The following is a 24195-nucleotide window of genomic DNA, read 5'->3' as shown; positions in this document are numbered from 1 at the left end:
TATCTTGCTCCAACATTCCAGTCAGAGCACAGTGCCAGAACCAGTAGCAGACCAGCACCTTAATGGTCTCACATAAGATTAAACAGAATTAAGAATTTAAAAAAAAATATATATCAAGAAGACATGAAGTTAGCATCAATCATCAATCTGTAAAATCACCAGATATGTCATGTGACCAGGCATACAGACCCCCCCCCCCCCCACACACACACACACACACACATCAAATAATTTTAATTTATCTAATTTCGCTTATCCAGAGGTGAACACAGGATGCAAAGAGGTTGCATCAATTTCAGTATGGATCAAATCATCTGTAGACTATTGTTTTTATTCAATCAAAAGTGGCCAAATCTTCATTTTAGATGATTATTATCACATTAATTACAGCTGATCTTTTAGATGCAAAACCAAGGGCAAGAGGAAGCATGTGGGGGGGGGGTTACACAATGCCCCACTGGTGCTACATGTGAGCGAGCATTATGAAAATATATTTTGAAAAGCAACGGAAGTACAGGGTCATAAGTATGTCAACAGAAAGCCCTGAAAGGATGAGAGAGGATGTCCTACTGAAGGTCAAAGGGCCCAAGGTTCTATGTCTCTTATATTCAACGTTCCTGAGAAAATCAAGAGAACGCTTGTTTCATGGAGATTTGTATGTTGGAAAGGCTGCACAGCTCATGGAATCCTGGTTCCTGCTGCAGCCACATTGGTTCCTGGGCCTTTAATACCGGCTTTTCTTAAATATTTCAGTGAGATGGACAGATATAATGGTTCAATGAGGACCCTCCACACAGAGCTGCAGCTACTTATAGAAGTGCTGATTACTTTTGTCAAACAGGTCAACCTTAACTGTGATTTATAAGGCCAGGTTTAAACTGGTTAACCCGTTCAAGGAGCAGAGGAGAGGAGAGGAGGAGAGGAGAGGAGAGGAGAGGAGAGGAGAGGAGAGGAGAGGAGAGGAGAGGAGAGGAGAGGAGAGGAGAGGAGAGGAGGAGAGGAGAGGAGAGGAGAGGAGAGGAGGGGAGGGGAGGGGAGGGGAGGGGAGAGGAGGGGAGGGGAGGGGAGGGGAGGGGAGGGGAGGGGAGAGGAGAGGAGAGGAGAGGAGAGGAGAGGAGGAGAGGAGAGGAGGGAGGAGAGGAGAGGAGGGGGGAGAGGAGAGGAGAGGAGAGGAGAGGAGAGGAGAGGAGAGGAGAGGAGAGGAGAGGAGAGGAGAGGAGAGGAGAGGAGAGGAGGAGAGGGAGGAGAGGAGAGGCCTGTAGCAGCATCTCAAACCTAGAGAGGGAGTCAGCTTCCTGTACCTGGACAGGTAACTGGTTCCACAGCAGGGGGCTTGGAGCTTCACCCATTCATTCTACAGCAGCACCAGTCAACCAGCACTGTCGGGAAGATCTGGTGCCTTCTGCTTCTCCACATATGACGGAGCTTGGCCTCCAGGAACCTTAGACCTCAGGAGAAATAAGCCTTACTACTTCCAGTCAGAACTCTGGTGAACTGCAAAAGTCCAGCCCAGAAGTGCCAGTAACACACACACAGATGAGCCTTTCTGCCTCACACTGCACTGGTATGATCTTGGTCATCGCAATGTTACACAAATGAAGAAGAGCAGATCCTGGTCAGGTCCTGGTCAGGTCCTGGTCAGGTCCTGGTCAGGTCCTGGTCAGAGAGTCATCACAGATGAACTCGAGAAGTGTCACCCGGAGCAATAAAGCGATCGGCCGACAGATTCCAGAGGAGTTTAGCACCAACACAATGAGCTTCAGGCTTCAGTTAAGGTGGAGGAGAAATGAGGTGATCTGAGAGTCGCTGCCTCTAAGACAGACCTGGAGTTTGACTGGCTGCTCTGTTTCCTCCAGTTGTCACATAATTACAGGCTGTGGCTCCGGTGCGTCTAATTAAACATCAGCTGCAGAATCAGCTTTGCATCGGCCGGAACCAACAGCTTGGAGCCTGCAGCAGCAAACAAAGCTCCTTTTAAGCAACTCAGTTTGTCCTGAGGTGAGAGATAACAGCGAAACGCTCTTTTTTAGCACGGCTACGCCTGAACTGCAACCCTCTTGTGCTACAGACGACCGGAGCAGCCTTATTTGCCCACTGTCATACAAATGGTTCTCGTGGAGTCAAGCTGCACGAGAGCCTAAAGGAGGACTTTTCCTGAGGGGACACTGACAGGAAACACCTTCTCCTTTATTATCTTTCCTGCTGTTTTCGCTGGCCACCTCCGTTCGGTCTAATCTCTATAGTCTGTTCATCCCGCACGCAATGCTATCATAACTACTCTTTCTCAAGGACTCCTTCATGCATCATTACAACCCTTACATAACCTTCAAATTTATTTTTTTTTAATAAAAGGAAAAACCCTGTTCTGATAGCACACATGAAGTGTGTTTGACCTTTCCGGTCGCTAGTTAATAAAAATAAGAGAGCGTAGCTGCATGTTGCTGATGATTGCTGTTAAATGGCGAGGGCGAGTTTAACAGCGTGACCACATCTCACCCGTGTTTTTCTCTGATTAAGCGGCGCTTTCTCCTCATCTGAAGCAATCATATCCTCACATTCATCACATCCGCCGCAGAGCAGATGGAGCTCCGAGGTTGAGTCGGGGGTGACAACGGCGCGTATGCAATCATAGCCGCAGCAAGATTTATGATAGGGCAGAGCGAAGCCGTAGGTGGAAGCCCAAAGTCCAGATGTGCTCGTGTGCGGCTCGCTGATTCCCGACTTACTCCTCATTGTTTTAACAGGACGCTCAGGTCAGCGGAGAAAGGATTCAGAGTTTATGTTGTTGTTGGTAAACCGGACTCCACCCGTTAGCCGAGTACCCCAGTTGGAAATTGCCCAGTATTTGACCCCTGTGCTGATGCTTTTAGAGAATATATAAGACAATCAGTCCTTGTGAGTTATGGTCTTATTTAATCCAGCTATATTTGTCCACCAGGTCTCAGCTGTAATTAAATTTGAAACCTATAACAGCAATGCTAACAAGTCTTGATCCTCTTCAATCACACGCTGGCCTGGAGATGAATAGACTTTGTCCACGAGGTTCTGAACACACAACGCCGACTGTGTTGAAAACGGAGGAGCGGTTTATCCCCAAAGCTCACTGTACATAAATAAGAAAAGAGCCAAACTTCAGCTCTTTCCATGGGAAACAGAGGTGCTTTGTGCCGCCGGCTCTGGGTCTGCAGGCTGCCTGAGCTGCACGTCCGTCCTCCTGACAATGCTGAACCTCAGGGCCGGCGTCCTCAGAGCTCAGGTCCTCTCAGCTGGTGCTACAGTGCACCTACAGCTCCATCGTCATCATCTTTATTGTGTGATGCAGGACAACTGTAGGACATAGGTCAACCGCTATGATTTATGTCTTACAGTTGCCTTTAGAGAGAACACGTTTTTTTTAATATTAAATTCTTCAAAAGGGGGCCTCACGTGGAGATTGTTTGATTTATATAGTGAAAAGAAGGGAGGTGTTGAGACAAGACATCCCACCAGTAACTCATGAAGGCAAATTAAATTAAAATGAACACTGTTGTGAGATAATAACCATCCAGCTCAAAAACGACCACCATTCTTCCAAATACAAGCTGACACATCTGGTCTATCAATAAGTGATAATGGCAAAACCTTTTTCCGACCTTTATGCACTTACGGTTGTTCTCAGTAACAATAATAGTAAGAGCTGATTGCTGTGCTGATGTTTCAACCATTAGGGCCCAGTAAGGTTAACTAAATCCCACCGAGTTGAGGGGAATCATCACAGCAGCTGAGTGATGATCGTCGGAGTCATTAAAGAGGCTTCAGCGCTGCTGCCTCCCATAAACACCCACCAACAATGGGAGGAAGCGGCTGGGTCTTGAGGAGATGAGCCACAGACACACTTCTTCTGGCGCTGAGGTTGTGTGTGTGTGTGTGTATGGGGGGGGAGTCGTTCATATCCTGTTTTGACCAGTCAGCTACTGGATGCGGAGGTCCTGATGGTGCCAAGAAACGGCGTGAGTCACAACGGCTGTGGCTGTGTACAGCATCGGTGACGGCGTCCAGCATCATCAATGGAGAGCAGAAATGATGCCAGTGCCTTCATGTCTCCAGCAATGAACACAATAGTTTGTCAAGAGCCTAAAAGAGAGGACATCCTCCCCAAATGGCCAAGGGAGCAAGGCTTCAATTCTAATCTGTCCCCCCCCCCCCTCCTGTTTATAAAATAAACAGGGCCTGACGACTAACCTCCGGGCTGGCCAGTTTCCCCCCTCCTGCACCTTTTGCTTTGCATCTGGCTGACCTGTGACCTCCACTGTTTGAACTGGGCTTCCTGACCAGTGCAATATGCACACCGAGTGCACGACGGCCAAATCTGCACCGTAGACATTTTTCATTCATGTGGGTTGGCAACAGGGCCCAGACGATAATGGTGATCGTAGCCTCTTATCTTTGGTTTTTTAAAATAAAAAATCAGGGAAAGACCAACAAAATAGTGCCCAGTCGAGTTATATCTTATATCTTCTTTTTCTGATTAACCGGGGTTAACAAAATACCCACGTTACTGACATGTGTAACAGAGGATCTGTCACAACAAAACTGAATTTCACATCTTTCTAAGAGACTGTAAAGCACAGCGAGATCAAACGCAGTGTTAATTAAGAACTTAGAACCAAAAAAAAATCATTGCCGCAATAAAGTGTTAGTGGTGCCGGTATCAGAAAACATCTGGGCACGTTCTCTTGCAAGCATAGAGCCAACATGTGTGTGAGAATGTGGCCGTTTCAAAGTTAATGTATAGTAGAAACATGTCAGATACAGGACTGGTCTCACAGATGAAGGGGGGGGGGAGGAGGCAGTGAAATGTTATCAAATCATTAATATTTTGTTTGTTAATTATTTAATTTTAAAATCACTACGGCAGCCAACGCAGCCCTGAGACTGAAATCCACACGCTATAAAAGTGCAAATGGCTATGCATTTACATAAGGCTCCACTTAGTGGTTTAGAGTTACTTCTAATTAGAAAATCTGAGCTACTTAAAGGCGACAGCATGACCTTTTCAAAACAAGGCTGTTTTCACGCAGGCATCCCTGACGGACACCCCTACCCCTTCACTCTAGGAGACCCAGCCGGCTAATGGTGCGGTGAGACTAGATAAGCTGGTGGCCGGCCTCCGTAAACACCAGTCCTGCCAAAGTGAGTAGAGTTACAGGCAGACGGTCCTCTGGGGTCTCAGTGGGAATGGGAGCAGGGCTGCTCAGACATGGGAGGCAACTAATCTGCCCCCAGCCAGTCCCGCTGATGCCCACCATCTGTGTCTGTAACTCATCACCCACCAGCCTGGACCCTCAGCAGGCACACACAAGTAAACAAACAGCCAGAGAGCCCCTCCACAACCCCGTCCCTACCTGCTTCAGCTAATTACCGATTATCAGCAACAACCCAAACAGAGAAAACAGGAGACGTTAATCAAGAGCAGCCAGCTGTGAAAAGGACTCGCAGCAGAGCTCCGGGCGTAGCAGAGCAGAGCAGAATAAGCTCCGTTCATGTGTCGCCCCTGGAGGAATTACATGGAAATGGGAATTATTTGTACAGCAACGTGTGAGTGTATCACCTCTGGGATGCAGCTTCATCGTAGAAGGATCTTCTAACGATGAAGACATTTTTTTATAAAAAGCTGCGGTGAGAACGATTGTGAACTGTTTGATTAGCGGCGGTTTGTAACGAGGCCAAGGCGGAGCCGCTGCTCACGCTTCATTTAGTTGACGAGACCTGACAACAATACCGGGGGCCTGCCTCTGGCACTCTGGATGATGGAGGGGCAGAGGTCAGGAGGATGGGAGCAGGGAGCTGGGGGGGGCTGAGTGATGGAGATAACACCTAAAGAGCCACACAGGTGTGCTGTACACACACACACACACACACACACACACACAGACAGGAGCTGAAATATCCCCAAGGCAAGTGATTAACACGCAGTTGGAACATCTCATTATTTATCTTTCTGCCCAAATTGAAAACTTTGTGAATAGCGGCGACACTTCCTGTCCACGTGAGGAACACTCCCACACGCGCCACATCCACACACCGCCCATCACCTTAGATATTTGCTTCTCAAATAACTCCGAGTGGTAATGTGTAGTAAAATAAGCCGATGTGATGAATATACAAATCACACTTCCGCTGACTCGGGGCTTCACAAGGAGGCCGGTTTGCGTTACCCGTTGACTTCCAGTGTTTGAGCGAAGCTAATTGGAGACGGCACACAGAAGGTCATCGCACGAGCCCCCGAACCGCATCAGTTTTCATGTCTGCCGGGAGGCCCAGTAATAACAACTGTTGTGACATTTCAAGCTGGTTTTTTTTAAAAATGCTGAGCGTGTCAGTTAGGAATTACCTGTTCCCAGACTACAGATGGAAGGTACATCAAAAAGCAGACATGAAATGACTACATGGTGCAACTGAAGGTAAACAACACACAGATACAGAGATCATGTGATCTAATATCTGAGCCTCCAACATAAAATCCCCCCTCCCCAAACATTGATCATCATCTTTAAAAGTCAAAGTTTTGTTCCGCTGCAGTTCTTAAATACTAAGTTACTGTTATCAGGTTAAGTTCCCATTCTAGTTCTCTCAAAATCACTCCCCCCCAACACACACACACAAACACACACACACACGCCCGACGTCTGCCCCGGTTTGTAAGAGCAGCCGTTGAATATGACTTGAAGCAGCCTGTCATGCTCCGTCAAACGTGGGAATGGGATACCTCGGCACACAGAGGCCTTTTGCCTTTGTGTTCCGCCATCCCCAACCACCCCCATCGCTCCTACATGCTTCAACGCTGCGGCCTGCCAATAGCGAGAAAGTCACCCACAGCACATGAATCAAGCTCTGTGATGGCGGTCCGTTGGGTCTGGGATCACACGGAGGATGACAATTCTCTCTTTTCACCGCTCTCTCTCCTGTTCTGTTGCTGAGGCACAAGTGTGGCGAGATGGCCGCTCTGAGGGCCTATATTTCCGTTGATGGAGAGATAAATCAGATCATTTCTGGAGTGAGGAAGGGAGCACAGAGGGGGCCTTCTCTGCCATCCTTCTTTGAGATGTAAATGGATCGGTGGCACTGAAAGAGGACCAGGTGTCTGATGCAAAGAGGGTAAATGTGATGGTGCATGAATTCCAACCATTAACTGTTGCTGTGCCTCATATGGGCAAACATCAACACATCCCATAATGATCTATAGAAGCATCAGTCAAAAGGTATGATAACTGTTGGCAAGCTAAAGCATAAATGTGTGTATGAGCATGTTCTTGTACTTGTACCAAGACATGGTTTTAATGGTGCGTGTGTGTGTGTGTGTGTGTGTGTGTGTGTGTGTGTTTACTGTGTCACTTTTCTCTCCCAGTATAAACTGAGGATGGGATGAAAGTTTAGCATAATTTTATACGTAGGCTTTGGGATTCAACTTGAGCTTTATTATTCTCATGAGATCAGGGAGCGTTTGGAAAGCCTACCTGCATCTCCTAACCGGGTGGTACAATATATATGTTGAATTATTCCACTATTTTCACCGAGGTTATCGGGAAGCATTTATAAAACCCTACCAACAGAAACAGCCTTTAGGAAAGCATGCTGCTATCTCTTCCCATCTCCACCCTCAACCCCCAGAGGTCACCGCCCGGAGCTCTGGCCTTCCTGGGTGATAAGACGGGAGTTAGCAGCAGGCTTCTCAGGTCACCGAGGTAAAGTTTTACAATGAACTCTTTAAAGCCTGAGGCTAAAACCCAAAATGTCCCACAAGGTGAAGAAAAGAAGCATTTGACAGGTCAAACACTCGATTAAGACGAGACAAGCAACCTGTGATTAGTATAAACGAGGCGTCGGGAATTACCTCATATGGTGGAAGTTCGGACTGAAGAGAAAGTCTGAGAGGTGAAAGGTCAAATATTTGCACCATGAATGGATGCACTCCTACTGTTGCTCCACAAACGTTGTTCACTTGTGGAGCCGCCAGCCAGATATATGGCTGAAAAGGAGTAGAAATTCATGAGATGACCTTACACCCCAGAGTGGTCCTGTTAGATAGTGAAGAAATGTGACCAAATAATCCACCTTTATTCCTACTTTCAGTTCATAGAAAGTATGTTAAATTGAAAATGCCTAAAATGTGTCATTACCAACAAAGAAGCACCATCTGAAAAGGAAATGCACTGTATTTACCGTCGCTTTGCAGGGTGTTGCAGTGATTCCATTGCTGCAAAACTTTTACCCTTAATAGACTTTAATGAGTGTCTCTCTCTGACGTTACTGTGAGATAAAGTTCATCTCGTCTTTGCCGCGAAACCCAAAAGTAGCCATTTTGTGAGCCGGTCGCTTTTTGAATGGACGGGTGGTCGTACAGCGCCCCCTGGTGGCAGAAACGACACATTGACTGCATTGGCCAACTGGGAAGGACAGAAGATATAAAAAGGGTATAAAAAGTTTTATTTAAAAAGAACCATACAACACACAGACATATACATACATATACACGTATATACATACTCATATATACGTGTGTATATATATATATATATTCAAATATATACACACGTACAAGTAGAAGAACACATTGAGCACCATCAGGGGTCTTGCATTTACACCTGCCAGTTCAAATGTTTTCCCAAATAGTCACACTTTTGGCAAGAGACACATTTAAGACTGTGAAGGATTTTTTTTTTTTGCAAGGGAAGAATGTGTGAGGAATGTGAATTCATCTCCTTTCTGGTGCCAGTAACACAAATCACTGCTGCTCTGAGCTGGCTGGAAGTGCTCGGTGCAGAGAACACTGAGGTTCGTGCAGCATCAGCAGACCACAGCAGGTAAAAGCGGGACTATTCATGACGCCAATGAACGCCTCAGCGTCTCCAACCATTCGAATAAATAATGATTGCAGAAAATGTCCCGCGTCAACACGCGTGAAATTAAAAATAAAAGCTCCAAAGGCCACACCCAACAATAGATTGATAAATTCAGAGTGAGCCTCGTTCCCAATGTTGTGATTTTCTCGTCCCATTCATGTGAACAGCTTCACGACCTGGAATCTAACGGAAAGATCTGCGAGGGCGCCCTCTAGAGGAGCACAGGAAAACACCAGATTTGACAACGTAAATGGCACTTTGTAACAAAAGTGTTAAAAAAAAAAAGATAGCAAACGCTGTTGCACATCTCTTCCTTACAGACACATTTGAAATCCCATCCAGCAACACATAGCAAAATGGTCTATATATGTAACTACACAAAAACAGGGACTGTAGATTAACTATTTTATTGCAACATAAGTAAAGTGCCATCTTAAATAATGGTAAAGAGAAGGCAGACATCTCTGAAGTGGGTGTCTTGGAAACGTCCCCAAATCCTACTATGAATGGATAAAAACACAAAATATTAGAGTAAAAAAAAAGCTGTTTGTTTTTACTTTCTGGAGTCAAATTGTCCCTTTAAGCTACATGGGTACAATGAAACCGTACTGCTTTGCTCCTCCACATCTGTAACGTAACGCTAAAGGCTGGTGGTCTGACTAAAACGATCAGGAGGTGGTAGCGTCAGCGTCGAGAGTGAAAATGACTTAATGACCAAAGTAGTTTCAGCCTGAATCATTTTAGTGTGCGTGTTAAGTGATATCATAGGCAAAATGGTGTAAGATGAATACAAAACAGTCCAAGACTGGAATTAATGTTATTCTTGCCAGTCAGGAAAAAAATGGCACAGCTGGCTGAAGGGTGCTGGTGCTCTAACCACACACACGCACGCACGCACGCGCACACACACTCTTTACAGGTACGTATCCTGCTCTGTGCTGCTAAGGCTTTGTGTGGACTGCTGCAGAGGTGATTCTTTGGCAGGGGGAGCGTCTGTGAGAGCTTGCTGTTGTTGTTGCAGCAAGTCCGATTTAGTGTTTGGCACAGCCTCGGCGGCCTCGCTGCTTTCTGGGAGTGGGCGAGCCGGTTCCGTGGGCCGGGATGAATTATCGGAGGGAAGAGAGTAGGGATTTGGAATCTCCTCAACGGGTTTGGATTTCTTGACGCTTCTCTTCTTGCTTTTCTTCTCTTCCTTGCTCTTCTTCAGCAGGGCGGGCTGGGATGCCTCCACCAGGATGGTTGGATTCTGCTGCAGGTCTTGGCGCCGCGGGGGCTCGGCCAGCATGATGATTCGGGTCCCGTGCATCCGAGGGGGGGACTTGAAGTTCAGCTCTCCTCGGTTCTTCTTCCAGCGCTTCAGCTGGGAATGGTGCTCCCGTTCCAAATCTCGTGCCGTCACTGGAATCTCCAGGATCTGTGACAGGAAGAGACACAAAGTACAGTGGAAAGGGAGAAGGAAACATTGGGCTCTTTCAGGGTTTCAGCAATTTTGGAGAATGTGACCTTTAACTCAGTAGAGAACGCAGGGAGTTTGAGAGAAGACAGTTCTTCAGACAAAAAGGAGCTATTGTTGGACAGCAAACACACACTGGGCAGACAAATCTCCACTCTGCTGGTTTCTCCACGGCTTTAAAGGCCATTCCCCGGCCTTTTCTCTACCATAACAAAAGCCGCTTCTCTTTTGTTCTTTATACTGACAACAGTCTCTAGCTCATATTCCCCCTTCAGCAGCGCCCTCACTCCCACATGAATACATATATTGGGATTATACGTCTCTGTAAACACAAACAAGAAAGCCTCTTTAAAGTGCGGCTTTCTCCGACAGGCAACTTAATGTTTGACGACGAGGAAAAGAGGAGGTTTGGGATGCAGCTGCTGGTTTTACCTCTCGAACGAGGAAGCCTTCCTGCATGTACCGGGGCTCGATGGCTCGGAGGAGCTCCATGGTTTCATACTGGCCCTGACAGGCCTTCAGCTTCTCCCGAGATCCCAACATGCACTTCAACAGCACCAAACCCACACGGAAGATTATCTTGACTCCTGGCAGAGGGAGAGCACGTCCCGTGAGGATGTTTGAGGATTTGACTCGGAGGAAAAGTGGGAAAACCCTTGTTACCGTCGCAGAGGAACATGTCCCAGACGCGCAGGACTGAGGCCCAGGGCAGCGTCCTGGAAAAGGCACACATGAACCACTCCGTCATGTAGAGGATCGGGTCGATCTTGTGTTTCTCCAGATGGCGGTAGGCGACGGGGGAGATGCGGCGCAGCAGAGCAAACAGGATCTCTCCGTCCAGCTGTATCGCTTCCTGAAAAAAGACACAGGTAGGAAAAGATGGACAAAGAGAACAAAAGGGCCATTGTCTGCTTTTGTTGGCGCCGGAACCCGATCTGCAGCGTGATCAGTTCCACGCAAACATGAATGTCGATGTGTGAGGCGGTCCTAACCTGGGGGGGAAACAAATCCCTAAAACCTTTCCAATCATTTAAATAAAAGGCAACAATAAACAAGTGGACGGATTATTGTATTATACAGTTAATTACCTTCGTAATCATAGCACAGTAGTTACTATTTCACTGTAGATATAGTCATAGATATTATCCTACAATCTCTCCCCTCACCTACTGAAGCCTCATGCAAACCATTCTTCCAAAATATTCTTTTTAAAATAATCTTGTGCCAAATAAAGGTGAATTTGAGCTGCACAGCCTGCATCCACTTTTAATGGATTGATACTAAGATCTCAATTTCCTTAGATAAACTGCAGTTCGGCACAATTTTATCCTGCTAAAACAGCTCTCACTGCAGTTTTCATGTACACCTTACCAGGCCAGGGCTGTAGTAGCCAGGAAGATACTTCTCACATATTTGGACCAGCACCCAGAAGGCATCCTGTGAAAACAATACAAAGGGTGTCAGAAAAAACACACACGGCTCTTCGCCACAGTTCTGAGAGGCTGAGCCCGAGTGTTTAGACCAGGCATGGGCAAACTACGGCCCGGGGGCCACACGCGGCCCGTTAAACGTTTTAATCCGGCCCGCCAAACTTGAAAAATTAAATGAATAAACCTTGTTAATGTTACATTTTCACTGCAATTCTGGTGTTTTCCCACTAGAAAAAAGACAGTCAGGAGGAGAGTGATGGTGATATCCTGAAGGATAACAGAACTTTCAGTGCTTTAAAATAGAAATGGTTATTAATTTTTTTTAAAAAGGCACATTTTATTCATTTGATTTTAAGTGTTTTAAGACTCATTCCAAAGTCAGATATTTTGTTGTAATGCTTCTCTTCATTTTCATTTGAAATTAAAGCACATGTTTTCTCCATATCCCAAGATGTGTATTTTTTCTCCAATGAGGTGAGGTTACCAAAGCACTCCATCCATCCATCTGCTCCTGGTCCGGCCCCTTTGTCAAATGTTAGAACCCATTGTGGCCCACGAATCAAAATGTTTGCCCATGCCTGGTTTAGACGTTACAGCTACAGAAGAAGCTGAAAAGGTGAGACTAAAAACTCCATGTTTTCAGGGGCGGCATCGGTACCTCGGCAGGCATGTGCATGAGCAGCACAGCAGCGATGGGGGCCTGAGCCTGGCAGTATCCCTCCTCTGGTCTGTACAGCGTGTAGGCCTTTAGAACCCGGAACAGGTCCTGCTGCCTGCGCAGGGGCAAAAACCCAGCAGACAACGGTCAGAATTCAGAAGGGCCCGCTGGCGTCTGAGGGACGACCCAATCGCCGCCTACCCGTGTCCTCCTCGCGCCACAAACATCTCGTGAAAAGGGAACTGTCGATGCAGGTCCTTCTCGATGACGTCGACCCATTTGGGATCCCCCGGCTGATTGTCCAGCTCCTGACAGAACGCGCGGGGGAGATTTTCGGGTTAAAACTGGTGCTTTGTTGAACACGCCAGGGTTCTTGGCGAGGAGTCGACAGTGGCATAAAAATGACACCTGAAAGTTTCCACGTACCCAGAAACAGAAAGAAAAGAGAAGGAATAGAGAACTGAGAGAGGCACCTGACGGACCTGAAACTTTCCTTGGTTCTGCTCCTTCTTGACCTTCCCACCAGACAGATAGAGCCACGTGCGTCCTCGGAGGGCAGGGGGAATTCCCTTCTGGCACCGCAGCCTCACCTGGAGCAGAGTTGTTCAAAGTTTAGCCGTTAGCTTGGATCAGGCGCGACGCTGTGGGGTTTATCAGACAGGAGCCGGTGGTACCGGTCACGACAGGTCTTTTCTGCTAGCATGAACCCGAACAAGGCCGACCGTGTCTGAAGGAGCAAAAGAGCCCGAAGGCTCGGAGCGGCCAGCGACATGCGGAGCGGCACCTTCCTTCACTAAACAACAGCGGCGCCCTCGTATCACTCAGCTCCGCGCCGGTTCCTTCGAACCAACGGGTCGAAATGCAGAACTCAACTTCCTGTTTCAGGGTCAACTTCAGCCTGCTTCTGTCTGGACTTGGCTTTAGCTGCCCGAATGACTCCAGAGCAAATGACCTGCAGGATTCCTTTGATCTCTTTAAATTCTGAAGGCAGTTAACGGACCACACATGCACATCATCATCAAAAAGTCCGGTTTATTCCAAGTAGTTCTTTCTTTAAATTTTGAGGAATTGGAGGAAAGTGGGAACAATCCACTGGCGTTCTGTGACCCCCCCTCCGGTTTAAAGCACCACATCAGTGAGAAGCCAACATCAATAGGAGGTTCCTCTGCCAGTTCCCTGGCACCCACCACCCTCACGGACCTCCAGGCACAAAAGGGGAACAGATTCAGGGATGAGGAGACGGCATTCACACAGCTGGGTTTCCCAACTGCACCTCACGGGACGGGATAATAGTTCTTTTTCTATTTTCTTTTTTTTTTATCTGGTCTTTCTGCCCGACAAAATGAAACACTTGTACACCCACAGAACTGAATTTGGTTACAGGGTGCACACACGCACTGATAACTGGCGTCCGGCCCTGTTGTTGACTCATGGAAATCAGTTGAAGTCGCAGCTCTGTGCTGAAGTGTTGACAGCGCACAGAAACCAGCTTGACAAGTGAAGCCGGAATCGTCTTTTCACGTGCAACCAAACCTTAAACTACCGGCAACGTCTGTCCGTGGGAAGAAGAGCAGCAGAAGGTTTCATCTCTCCAGCTTTAACCGGCCTCTGCCACATCTACACCGACATTTCCCACCATTGGATCCAAACTTCAGGCTGACCTTATTGAATCTTTTCATTATCCACTTGTCCCAGTGGCTGAGCATGTCCAGCCACTTCACCTCCCTTTGTCTGAGCACCTCTGGAGGAACATCCTGAGCTCTGGACACACGAGAGAAAAGACACCAGATACATGATATGTTAGCAATACGTCATCAACATGAAGGGAGCGAGTTAGCAGACAACTATAAAACACAATAACGATCAGGTCCTTTAGATTATATGGAGTGTGTGACCCAGGCAATGAGACAAAGTATTATTAAAAAGGACTAAAAAACAACAACACACTAATACGGGAGTTAACAGTCTTTACTGTAACATTCTCAGGCAGGGGAAAAAGAACAGTCAGCAAGTCTAAAGATTATTGAACACTCTGCAAAAATGGAGAAGTGTGTTCCCTCAGGGCTGGGGGGTGGGGGAACTTTGTTGTCAGCTGTTCCTGAAAAGTTCTCCTCATTGGTGTCCAACATAAACCCATGCAAATGTGTATTAGTCAACGCAGGACGTCGCCCGGATGTCAGGCACGGCTGAACGCGCGTCTGTTGCAAGAGAAATGTGCACAGACGTAGCGTGCGCGTGATGCGATCCGCAGGGAAGGAGCGCCGTGAGGAATTCTCTCGTCAATATGAAACGTCCTTGTCAGAATGAACTTTCTTCTCGGCATCCTGAGAACGCCTGTTGCTGGAGGACGTAGCGGCGGTCACCTGGCCAAGTTACCGTCTCATCCGCACACGTGGGTTTGGAGGTCTCCAAAGCTGCTGCGTTCGTCTATTTATGATGAAGGCGTTTCGGACAGATGGGGAGTTTTCAGGGCTTCGCCGAGTAAACCCTGGCTTCTGAACACCTATAAACAGTGATCCAAAAGGGGCCCTCCTATAACAGGGCAGTGTCTTGCGGCTTCGCACACTCCAAAGAATTCCAAAAGAGGAAGTTTTGCAGCAGCCAGAACTGTTGCCCTCATGGACAGAAGTGCATTTGCAGCCATTAAATCAAGGTGTTTCTGCCCTGACAACCCCTCAAACCAACTCTAAATCTTTATTCCTTCACCATAATGCAACCCAGTCACATCAAAATGAACTGGGGTCAATGTTCCTCTACTAATTCTTCATTTTCACTGATATATTAGAGATTTTTGAATGACAAACAGTGGATGGGCTGACAACTATTGCAGCGTCACATGGTTCCAATTTATGTTAACGCAGCCTCTTTTTTTTTCCTGCCGTCTTTGGGACAGTGTGCCACGCAGCTCCCGTGAACAGGAACCGTGTCGTTACACCCATTCTATTTTAAAAACAGCACTTTGGTCTTGACCAGAAGAATTAAACACCGTTCACAGCGATGGGAGAAAACAAACTTACCCCAGCTGCGCGCACTGCTGCGCCCCGCCGATGAATCCGTATTTATCGGTTTGTCTGTCTGTGAAGCCATTGATCTCAGAGTCCGAGCCCAAAGAGCTTTCGTCGTCAATGTGGCTGCTACTGATAGTCCGAATGCTCCTTGTGTCCACTGATTGACGGCCGTTCTCTATTTTGGCCATGCTAGCGAGAAAGCTAACTGGCTAGCGAGAAAAGCGAACGTCAGCGAGCTCGTTGACAGACGACCCCAAACTCCAAAGCGTTCCTCCGCTTATGTTGTTGTACTAAACAGCGTCGGCGCCATGACTTCTCAACCCCCCTCTCCAAATATTATCTGGAAATGTATAACACTACAACTGTCAGGCCGCATTAACTATTCTACGCGCTGGCAAGCTGGGTTAATTTAGACGCTTATTCAAATGTACCATTAGCTAGCTAAGGCTGTGAGGTTAAAGCAAGTTAGCCAGGTCAGCCAGTACCAACAATGGATTCCTGTCAAAACAGCGGCGCGCTTCTAACTTTTCACGGATATACTCGCCGGTTATTAAACTACATCTCCGTGGGCGCAGCCGAGAGTAATCGCTGTCATGTCAGTCCTCGATGTCCTGGGCAGATTTCGCTCCGACCAGCCGCGGCCCAGTCAGCCGCCCTGGGCTTGGCTCTAATGACGGCTCCCCCTAGTGGCCGTGAGCGGAACCCCCTCCAGTTATTCGCTGCTGCTCGAGCACTGAATGAATTACACCAACAATTTCACAAGGGCCCTTTAAAAAGTCTTTATTCAAATTGAACAGTTACGTTTCTGGGCATTCTAACACAGCACTGTGAATCTATGCAAAGCAGCGTTGCTCATAACTAAGATATGAGCAAGGACGTTACTGTGATGTTAATCAAGAGGGATGAGCAACAGCATATCGGGGTAAAACTCCCATCGTTGCAGGGATCATTTCTTTCTTCCTCCTCTCTCCTTCAGTGCCAGGTGAATGACTGCGCCATTGTTCATGTTGTAATACGCCAGAGAGTTGGAATCCTTGATGAAAATGCCCTGATAGCAAAGAAAAGATTTTGCTCACTAAAACTGCAGGGGGTTAACGGAAAGATTCAGGCAGGAGTAAAAGAGTTACGTACCTCAAACTGTAACTTCTGTTTCCCCGCTGGCATGCCGGTAGCTTCGTGGATCTTGACTTTGATGACAGACACCTGAGGATACAGTGCAACGGCACTCCCGTGAGGTTTTTCCCCTCAATCAGAAAGGGCACCAAGAGCCAACGATCACCTACCTGATCGGTAAGCGGGACGGTGAAATTCAGCACTTGGCCGCTCAGCTTCCATTCGGTCTTGTCCTGCATGTTGGGAACTTGCACTTTAACTGCCACGGGACCCTGAGGAGAAATAAAAGGAGGCCGTAACACGTGTGTTTTCACACAGACTAAACCTGAACACACAAACCAACCTTGTTTCTGCGGAGGAACTCTTCCTCGGGCATCAGGTTGTCCTCCGACTTCATCTTCTTGCTGACAGGCTCGTCGTCACGAGGAGGGGGGGGGTGGATGGGTGGTGCAGGAACAACACTGGGGGGTTGTGGTAGAGGAGGCGCGGGGACAAACGCTGCATCAAAAAGAAGAGATTGAAGATGGATGAAGATGAGCACAGTAACCCAAGTTCAGCTATCAAACAGACACAGGTGTAAATTTTAGGACATTCTACTAAATATTGAATTTCTTATTAAGAAATGTGTCCCCCCCCTCCCCCACTTCAGCTGAAATAACTTCAGTAAGATGCCTAAACAAGGACTCCGCTTACCAGCAGGAACAACCACTGGGGGCGGCCTGGGTGCCAAAAGGTGAGGTGCCGGTGGGGGAACCTGGACCACATTGACACGGGGGGCAGGTATCATGGGAGGCACCTGTGCTATAACTTGGCCGGGTGCGAGGCGCACCACAGGAGTCACTGGTGGTCTTGGAATTACTGGTACAGCAGGTAAGAGGGTGGTCCGTATGGGCGGTCCCAACTGTTTGGATAGATCACATCCGTGGCTTCTTAATCGAGCAAAATCTCCCCCACAATTAGCTTCATAAGCAACTTACAGTGGAAGGTGGTCGAGGCACGGCTGTAAGCGGAGGGTTGGGTTTCTGTAACATGGCTGGAGAGGAGGGCACCGGGGGCTGGTGGGAAAGCTCACTGGGCTTGCTTGGACCAATTTTCTCCTTGGCGTCGTCCTCTCCCACCAGCCCTTTGGCCTTGTGAATGGCTTCAATCTGCTCCTGAAGGGTAATATTGGCCTGCGCGGCCTGCTGGGTGCGGGCCATGCTCCCCGAGTGGCCGTCCCACGTGACCTGGCAACAGACAGAGCAGAACAAGTTCATACTGATATGCTTAGAAAAATACTGCAACATTAAAGGTGAAGGGGGGGGATTCATCAGCTTTCTTATAGAATCAGGAGAACAGGCAGGAAAAAGGTTACAAACTCTGCAGCTGTACTCACCTTCTCTTCTGGCTTCTGGATTTCCTCTTCGCCGATCTTCTTACCGATGGCCGTCTCTTCCACCCCAAAGATATCAGTACGCCTCTCAGCCAGCTGCTTCAGGCTGCTCTCGATATCCAAACCCGGGGCAAAGACTTCATCTTCCGTCTGCCTATCTCTGATGCTTCGGTCCCTCTGCTCCAGCCAGCGCGGGTCAAGCAGGCCAATACGCATGTGCTCCTGCATCTTGCTGGCCTGGATCTTCTCGCCAGTAATTGGAGAGATGAGGTACTCATCTTGAGGGGCAACTGTGGGCTGAGGCCTAGATGCTGAGACAAATAAAGCAGGGGTTAAATGCACGTTGTATATCGTATTAGCATAGTATACACCTGTCAAACGCTTATTCTACCTTTCGGATCATAATCCTTGCGGATAATAACTTGGTCTGGAGTCGGGGGCAGAGGGGGTGGCATAGGGTTGTCGGGTGGTAGTGGAGCCTTCATATCCTCATCATCAGATCCCTGAAGAAGGGGAAAGAAGGAATATATTACAAAAAAAATGGGGTATATCTCTGATGAACACACGTTAAAAGTGGCTACGCAAGAGTAGTTAGCATGTATCATAGCATAGTTGATAATTGATTGATTTTGCAGGTTAAAGAAATAGGTGAAAAGTATAAGATGTACAATTCCCCAGCTCTCACCTCGTCCATATCCTGCAGTTGTGTATCCTGATCGGGCTGTGAAGCATGGCCTTCGTGACGGGTATCGCGGCGATCATCCTCATCCTCACTCTCTACCTCCATCTCAACCTCCTCACTCTCGCCGTATTTCTCATAACGTTCTTGTATCAGGATGCGAGCTCCCAGCTCTTCTGTGGTCGTCGGTGGAGGGAAGTGGCCTGGAGCGGAAAAAAGATGCCGATTTAATGACGCAATTACACTTCAGATGAGAGGAATTGTGGTCATTTACCTTGTTCGTTGGGCTGGAAATCCACCGTCTCTACCACTACAAAGTCATGCCAGTCGATCTGAGCATATGCCACCCTTTCCTTTTCTTTTTCCTCTTCCTCCTTCTTTCTTTCACGCTCCTGGAACTTTGCCCACTCGACACGGTACTTCACCTAACGATCATGTAGCAAAAACAGATCGTTAGCGTGACCGATGTGCTGAGAAAGGCTTGAACGGAGAGACTGTTGAAGAAAATTACCTGGTCCAAAACCTCTTTTGAATTCTCAGCCTCTTTCTTCAGCTTGATCAGCAGACCTTTAGGAGGGATCAAAATCTACAGGGTGACAGGAAGGATCAGGTTCCCGTTACACAACACCAAGTAAATTAGAAGAGCAAATCTATGAAAGCAAAGCTTAAAGTCACCTTGGTGTACTGCTCAACAAGCTTGGTGAAATAGTTGAAGAGACTGTGCTGTGGGCGCAAAAAGTCAAACTGGTAGTTCCTCTGCTCTTTCTGCATGAGCTGAGTGAGGAACTGCCGACCGTTGCGAGCAACAAACTGGGCAGTGAGCTTGACGACATCCAGGTCGAACGCTGATATAGATGGTGGATCTGCAATGAACTCAAATTCAGGAGGTGGTTCTTTGGGGACAATGGTCTCCTGAATCACCTGCACCTACGGAAAAAATGAAGACAACATCGTATCGGCCACTCACAATAAATGGGGGGAAAAGAGATAAGTCCAAGGCACCAACATACTTTTTGGGGAAGCTGCTGAGTCTGTTGCATTGTCTGTTGCATAACCTTGGGCACCGCTGCAGATGGTTCTTGGGCTTTGCCCTCCTTAAATTCATTGACCTTGTGACGGTAGTAGGCATGGTACGGATCATTGGGGTTGAGGAAATTAAACTTTGGATTGTTGATCTCATTCTGACGGATTCTTGCTTCAAACTCTGGTCCATTCCTGTAAAATAAAAAATAGAAATCAATTCAAGGATATATCAGGTTTGGGTTTTTTTTTGTGTGTGTGTGTGTGTGTGTGGGGGGGGTGCATAGATAACGCTGGGGAACAATTTGAATAAAACCTCTGTTGGATTAAAACTAAAATTGTCATGCTGACTTCAAAACTGCAGTCAGTGTTTTTCTAGCATGTCAAGTTTTCTATCAACAGCTTCCCCTCCAGATAAGCCAAATTACACTGATTCGCTGTAGTCAGATTTGCCAGCTGATTACAATTGGACTCATCTCCAGCAACTTGTTGGTGCAGTCACAAGGTGAGACGGTGCGAGCAGCTGCCAACAGATCAGCTTTGCAATCCGCACCCAAAAATGAGTTGAAAACAGCTGTCAGACCTCAGTGTAACACATGCAGGTTCACCAACCTGGCAACAAAGCTTGCTGTCTTGTCCACAATGTTTCGGACCTCAGGTGGTGGATAGATTATACCGACAATCGGTTTGGTAGCTGGGGTTTCTTCCACTGGGCCATCATTCTGTTGACAAAGTCACATGAGAGGTTCTGATAGAGAGCCAAGATTATCGTGCCAAAATAAGTACAAAAAGAAACAATTATACGAACATATATGATCAGTATATCTGGTTGGTCATTGTCTCCACACTCTTCCATCCAATTGTGCACATAAGGAGCATTTTAGTTGTGCAGTGTGTTTTGAGTTCAATTTTTAAATTTACTTTCTGCACAGCAGAATGAGGTGACAAGAGATTGCATCGTTCTATCCCAATATGTGTGTGTGTGTGTGTGTGTGTGTGTCTGGCTAGAATTTACGTGCATGAGGACATCTGTTTGAAAGGTTCAAATGTGCATTTTCATTGAAACAGATTTTTGATGAATTGATACAAACACATTAAGACAGTAACATTTTTTTTAGCATCGCACGGTGAAATTAATAATAGAAATGACAAGAATCCGCCAAGACAGGCAAGGTTAGCTGCGATGCTAACATAGGAAGCTATGAGGCGGAATCGCCACCTTGTTGGGCTCCGGCTGAACGATTTGAACAGGCCCAGGCGGCATGGCTATCTCTCGCTTTTAAGACTGGGTGTTATCTGTAATACAGAAGGGAAAACAACGTAAGTTTTGCTATCGACCTTTGAGGTGTGAAATATTATTTTAAGAAAACAATGTAGAAGATCTAAAAGCCAAAACTTACAATATACGAAGGCGCTGCGATGCTGCGTAACTCTTTCGTTGACCCAATGGTGGTGAATTACTTCCGGGCGCGAACCGCAAAGCGCTGTGGGAATTGTAGTGCCTCCGTTGGTTGCTAGGAGAAAGCGCACCAAACTACAAGCCAAACGCAACTAGGCGTGGACCGAAATTAGATTCATCACTCACTCTCATCTACACACAATGCGACGCAGTACATCCGTGCGTTTGTATGTAGTCAATGATTTTGTCACCAATAGTTCTCATTGTTGTATTAGGAACTGACTATCTTATAGCTATGAGTGAATTCTTGGGCAGTCAAAATTGTATCGAAAGCCTTCGGAAAGACCTTATCGATCTTCAGGGTGCAACTGTAGACGTGTTTTCTAGAACTGGACCAGTATGCTTTTCCTCTTGGAAGTTTCCAGATAAACTCTCCTGGAGTCTGGATATGGTGGCTCTACTGGAGCAGTATGACTTTGTGGATGGGGAGAATGAGTTCAACAAACACTCCCACGTTGTCTTATTGGAGCTGGTGATTGACAGGTAGTACAACTTATAATCCTTGTTTCCAGTGGACAAACTCTACAGACCTAAGTAATGTGTTTTCCTCTTTTCTCGTCATGATCAAGACTATTGCTTCTTCTGCAAAGCTTTGACAGTTTTGTTGAACAAGTGGCATGCAATAAAGGAGGAGAACGAAATCAGCAGAGAGGATGCCTGTCAGTCGGCCTTGTTGTCAGAAGCTACTGGAGTCATTTAGTTCATTTCACCAACCTGAAGGTATGGACAGAAGATAAAAAATGTATGGACCCAGGCGGCATTGAAAAATGTTGGTACTTTTTGTCTTGGGATATAATTTTTTAAAAGTGAAACGGAATCAGATGACTTCAAGCTAAAAAAAGATTAACTTTAAATTCAAACACTGAATCATTTCACAGACTATTAGCCAAAAAACAGTCATAAATGCCAAAAAGAGTAATAAATACCCCCCAAAAAGTAATAAATACACTCTAAATCAAATGCTTTCTATTTTGTTCATGTATTTCATGTGTTGAACTTGTGTGTTACACCCTTACCTTTAGTCAGTGAACTGATTTGTGTCATTGATTGTCTTTATATTAGGCAAATTCAAAAGATGTCAAAAAACAGACAAAATCAACAGCTCTTGACTGTGACGTGAAAGCCTCTGTGTCGTCTTCATCACATCAAACAACAGCGGGCAGCGCTTGCTCGTCTTCAACGAGTTCTGCAGAGTTTCCTTCACGGGGCCATCTGCCCTCTTGTGTCACCCCGGACACCCCAAGCCCTAAACTAGACAGAAACAGTGTTGGCAGTCAGACATCCGAATCATCGCTCCTTCCCTGTGATGCGTGTTTTCAAGTGCAGTCCCTTTTAAGAAGAACCGGAGGTGCTTTGATAGAACTGTTTCAGGGTGAAGGCTTGCCCTCATCTCTCCAGCCCCTCTTAGCAGCTGTGGAGGAAACTGTGGGCTTGGGACACATGACAGCAGCTGATGTCACTCAGTGGGCCAATGAGCAGCTCAGAGACATGCAGCGGCTGGCGAAGCATCTCCAGGATGTGCGGGACACAGTGCAACCACTCGGAGACAGACTAATGGAGGCAGAAGCAGAGGTGGAGAGATTCAAGACTCAGCTGACAGAGACGCAGAAACAGTTCAAGCAGGAGCTGGAAAAACACCACACAAACATCGTCCAACTGGAGTTTTCTCTAAATAAAGCTCAGAGATCTGTGAAAGAGGCAGAGGCGAGACTACAAGAAGAGCAACAGCAACACAGAAGAGGTCGAGAAACATCAGTTCACAACAGCTCTGGAAGCAAAACATCAGCCATCTTTACTAACATCTGATTGTTTTTTTTAAAAACAGAAAGTCAAGGCTTGGAAGAAAATAATTCCAGGTTGAAAGAGGAGGTGGCAGCTAAGGAAGATGCAGTACGGACACTTTGTAAGCGCATTTACTGACAAATTAGACATTGTTGCGTGTTAAAAGGACCGGAAGATCTTGAAACGTGATAATCTTTGTGTTTATTCCTTTCAGGTTGTGAAAACAATGCTCTACGAGAAAAAGTGGAAAAGTTGCTCATGGAGGAAGAAACTTGCTCCAAATTGCAGCAAAGCATTCAGCAGTCGGAAGCCCAAATTTCACAAACTCAGCTGCTCCTTGACAAAGAGAAAGCCAAGTATCAGGGCGCTTGGCGTCAACAGGAGGTCAGTCTTCAGGCAAAACCTTCCAGTACCTTTTTCAATCGGCAACACTGATTTTCTTAAGATGGCGGCTCTAATAACCTTGTTTGAACACATCCTATAAATATACAAGTAACTCATTAATTATCTTATTTGTTGTAGGAATGAGCGCCTGTATAGTTTACTCCTGCGTTAGCAACACCAGTTTGAGTCTTACAGCCATCGTGTGAACTGCTACAAATGGCAGATTATTTATTCTACATCTGGAAGCGATCATCTCTTTGTTACTTGTGTTGTGTGAAGTCAATGCAGGCGAAACACCAGTCTTTGTTAAAGAGAGTTGATGCTCTCTATGAGGAGTGTGAGGAGCTGCAGGGGCTGTTGGGAGAGTGTGAAGACAAACAGTCTGACCTGCTGAACCAGCTAAGACTGATGACAGAGGAGAAGGAACGAGTGCACGCGCAGCTCACTGAACAACAGGTGGAGGACAAGTCGTTCCTCATACACCAGCTCGCTTTATTTTGTCTGTAATCTGTGATGCTTCCCTCCAACAGGGCCTGTGTTTAAAGCTCCGAAAGGAGAAGCAGACACTACAAGCAGATGCCAGTCAGCTGAGGAGCAGCTTGGCTGATCTGAAGGCGTATGTGCAAACCTTAGAGGAGAGGGAGAGACTCAACCCGCTGCCAGCAAGGCCGGAAAGTAGGAAAATAAGTTTTTGATAAGACTAGGTTGTGCATCTTACGCAGTGGATGGCGGGCTGGGTTACTCCACGTTCATGTTACATCAGTAACGACAATCAACCAGTCAATCGCTGCTTCACGGCCTTATTTTATCTGTTTGTGATTGCTGTGTTTCCATCAACAGGAATCCTCCCCTCAGGAAGTCCTGATCTCCTCTCTGTTCAGCACATGAGAACAGAACAAAATTACCCGACTCAAATGGCGCTGTAAATCTGACTTATATAAGAGAAAATACATTT

General features: G+C 46.8%; 3 protein-coding genes across 5 annotated transcripts in view; 1 reads left to right on the top strand and 2 right to left on the bottom strand.

The window, feature by feature from the left end:
- Window positions 1–9273: 9273 nt before the first annotated feature.
- Window positions 9274–16074, bottom strand: LOC130525849 (TBC1 domain family member 10A-like). Its single transcript, XM_057033073.1, has 9 exons — window positions 15441–16074; window positions 14085–14184; window positions 12906–13013; window positions 12625–12731; window positions 12424–12538; window positions 11707–11772; window positions 10999–11188; window positions 10768–10922; window positions 9274–10296 (listed from the first exon to the last, which is right to left on the bottom strand). Exons 1-9 carry the CDS (start codon window positions 15617–15619, stop codon window positions 9796–9798), a joined length of 1521 nt encoding a protein of 506 aa, XP_056889053.1. The 5' UTR covers window positions 15620–16074; the 3' UTR covers window positions 9274–9795.
- A 121-nt stretch (window positions 16075–16195) lies between these two features.
- On the bottom strand, window positions 16196–21154 carry sf3a1 (splicing factor 3a, subunit 1). Its single transcript, XM_057033063.1, has 16 exons — window positions 21016–21154; window positions 20835–20911; window positions 20228–20337; window positions 19606–19810; window positions 19271–19522; window positions 19107–19181; window positions 18870–19020; window positions 18602–18798; window positions 18308–18419; window positions 17920–18227; window positions 17522–17770; window positions 17238–17445; window positions 16888–17042; window positions 16715–16816; window positions 16563–16634; window positions 16196–16479 (listed from the first exon to the last, which is right to left on the bottom strand). The coding sequence occupies exons 2-16, from the start codon at window positions 20877–20879 to the stop codon at window positions 16378–16380; spliced, it is 2343 nt and encodes a 780-aa protein (XP_056889043.1). The 5' UTR covers window positions 20880–20911; window positions 21016–21154; the 3' UTR covers window positions 16196–16377.
- Window positions 20822–24195, top strand: part of ccdc157 (coiled-coil domain containing 157) — a 5511-nt gene continuing 2137 nt past the window's right edge. Inside the window, exons 1-9 of one of the 3 annotated variants that reach the window (XM_057033070.1) lie at window positions 20822–20935; window positions 21433–21557; window positions 21644–21794; window positions 22137–22815; window positions 22900–22977; window positions 23071–23240; window positions 23520–23696; window positions 23771–23915; window positions 24081–24162. In XM_057033070.1, the coding sequence (XP_056889050.1) occupies window positions 21463–21557; window positions 21644–21794; window positions 22137–22815; window positions 22900–22977; window positions 23071–23240; window positions 23520–23696; window positions 23771–23915; window positions 24081–24162 (1577 nt within the window). In that variant the 5' untranslated portion in view covers window positions 20822–20935; window positions 21433–21462. The other 2 variants (XM_057033069.1, XM_057033067.1) reach the window with 2 other exon arrangements.

Source organism: Takifugu flavidus, chromosome 5 (assembly GCF_003711565.1).
Source record: "Takifugu flavidus isolate HTHZ2018 chromosome 5, ASM371156v2, whole genome shotgun sequence".
Lineage (NCBI taxonomy): Eukaryota > Metazoa > Chordata > Actinopteri > Tetraodontiformes > Tetraodontidae > Takifugu > Takifugu flavidus.
The sequence above is the reverse complement of the archived record's forward strand: the minus strand, read 5'-3'. Positions and strand labels throughout refer to the sequence as shown.

What these genes read in the sequence shown, in the direction of transcription:
- LOC130525849 (XM_057033073.1), bottom strand. Translation starts at nt 15,619, where the DNA reads ATGGCCAAAATAGAGAACGGCCGTCAATCAGTGGACACAAGGAGCATT. An exon ending in GTGGCGCGAGGAGGACACGG is followed by an intron (nt 12,539 to 12,624) that starts GTAGGCGGCGAT and finishes GCCCCTGCGCAG; the next exon opens with GCAGCAGGACCTGTTCCGGG. An exon ending in AAGGCTTCCTCGTTCGAGAG is followed by an intron (nt 10,297 to 10,767) that starts GTAAAACCAGCA and finishes TTCCTGTCACAG; the next exon opens with ATCCTGGAGATTCCAGTGAC.
- sf3a1 (XM_057033063.1), bottom strand. Translation starts at nt 20,879, where the DNA reads ATGCCGCCTGGGCCTGTTCAAATCGTTCAGCCGGAGCCCAACAAG. An exon ending in TTGTTGAGCAGTACACCAAG is followed by an intron (nt 19,182 to 19,270) that starts GTGACTTTAAGC and finishes GTCACCCTGTAG; the next exon opens with ATTTTGATCCCTCCTAAAGG. An exon ending in TCCAGAAGCCAGAAGAGAAG is followed by an intron (nt 17,771 to 17,919) that starts GTGAGTACAGCT and finishes GTCTGTTGCCAG; the next exon opens with GTCACGTGGGACGGCCACTC.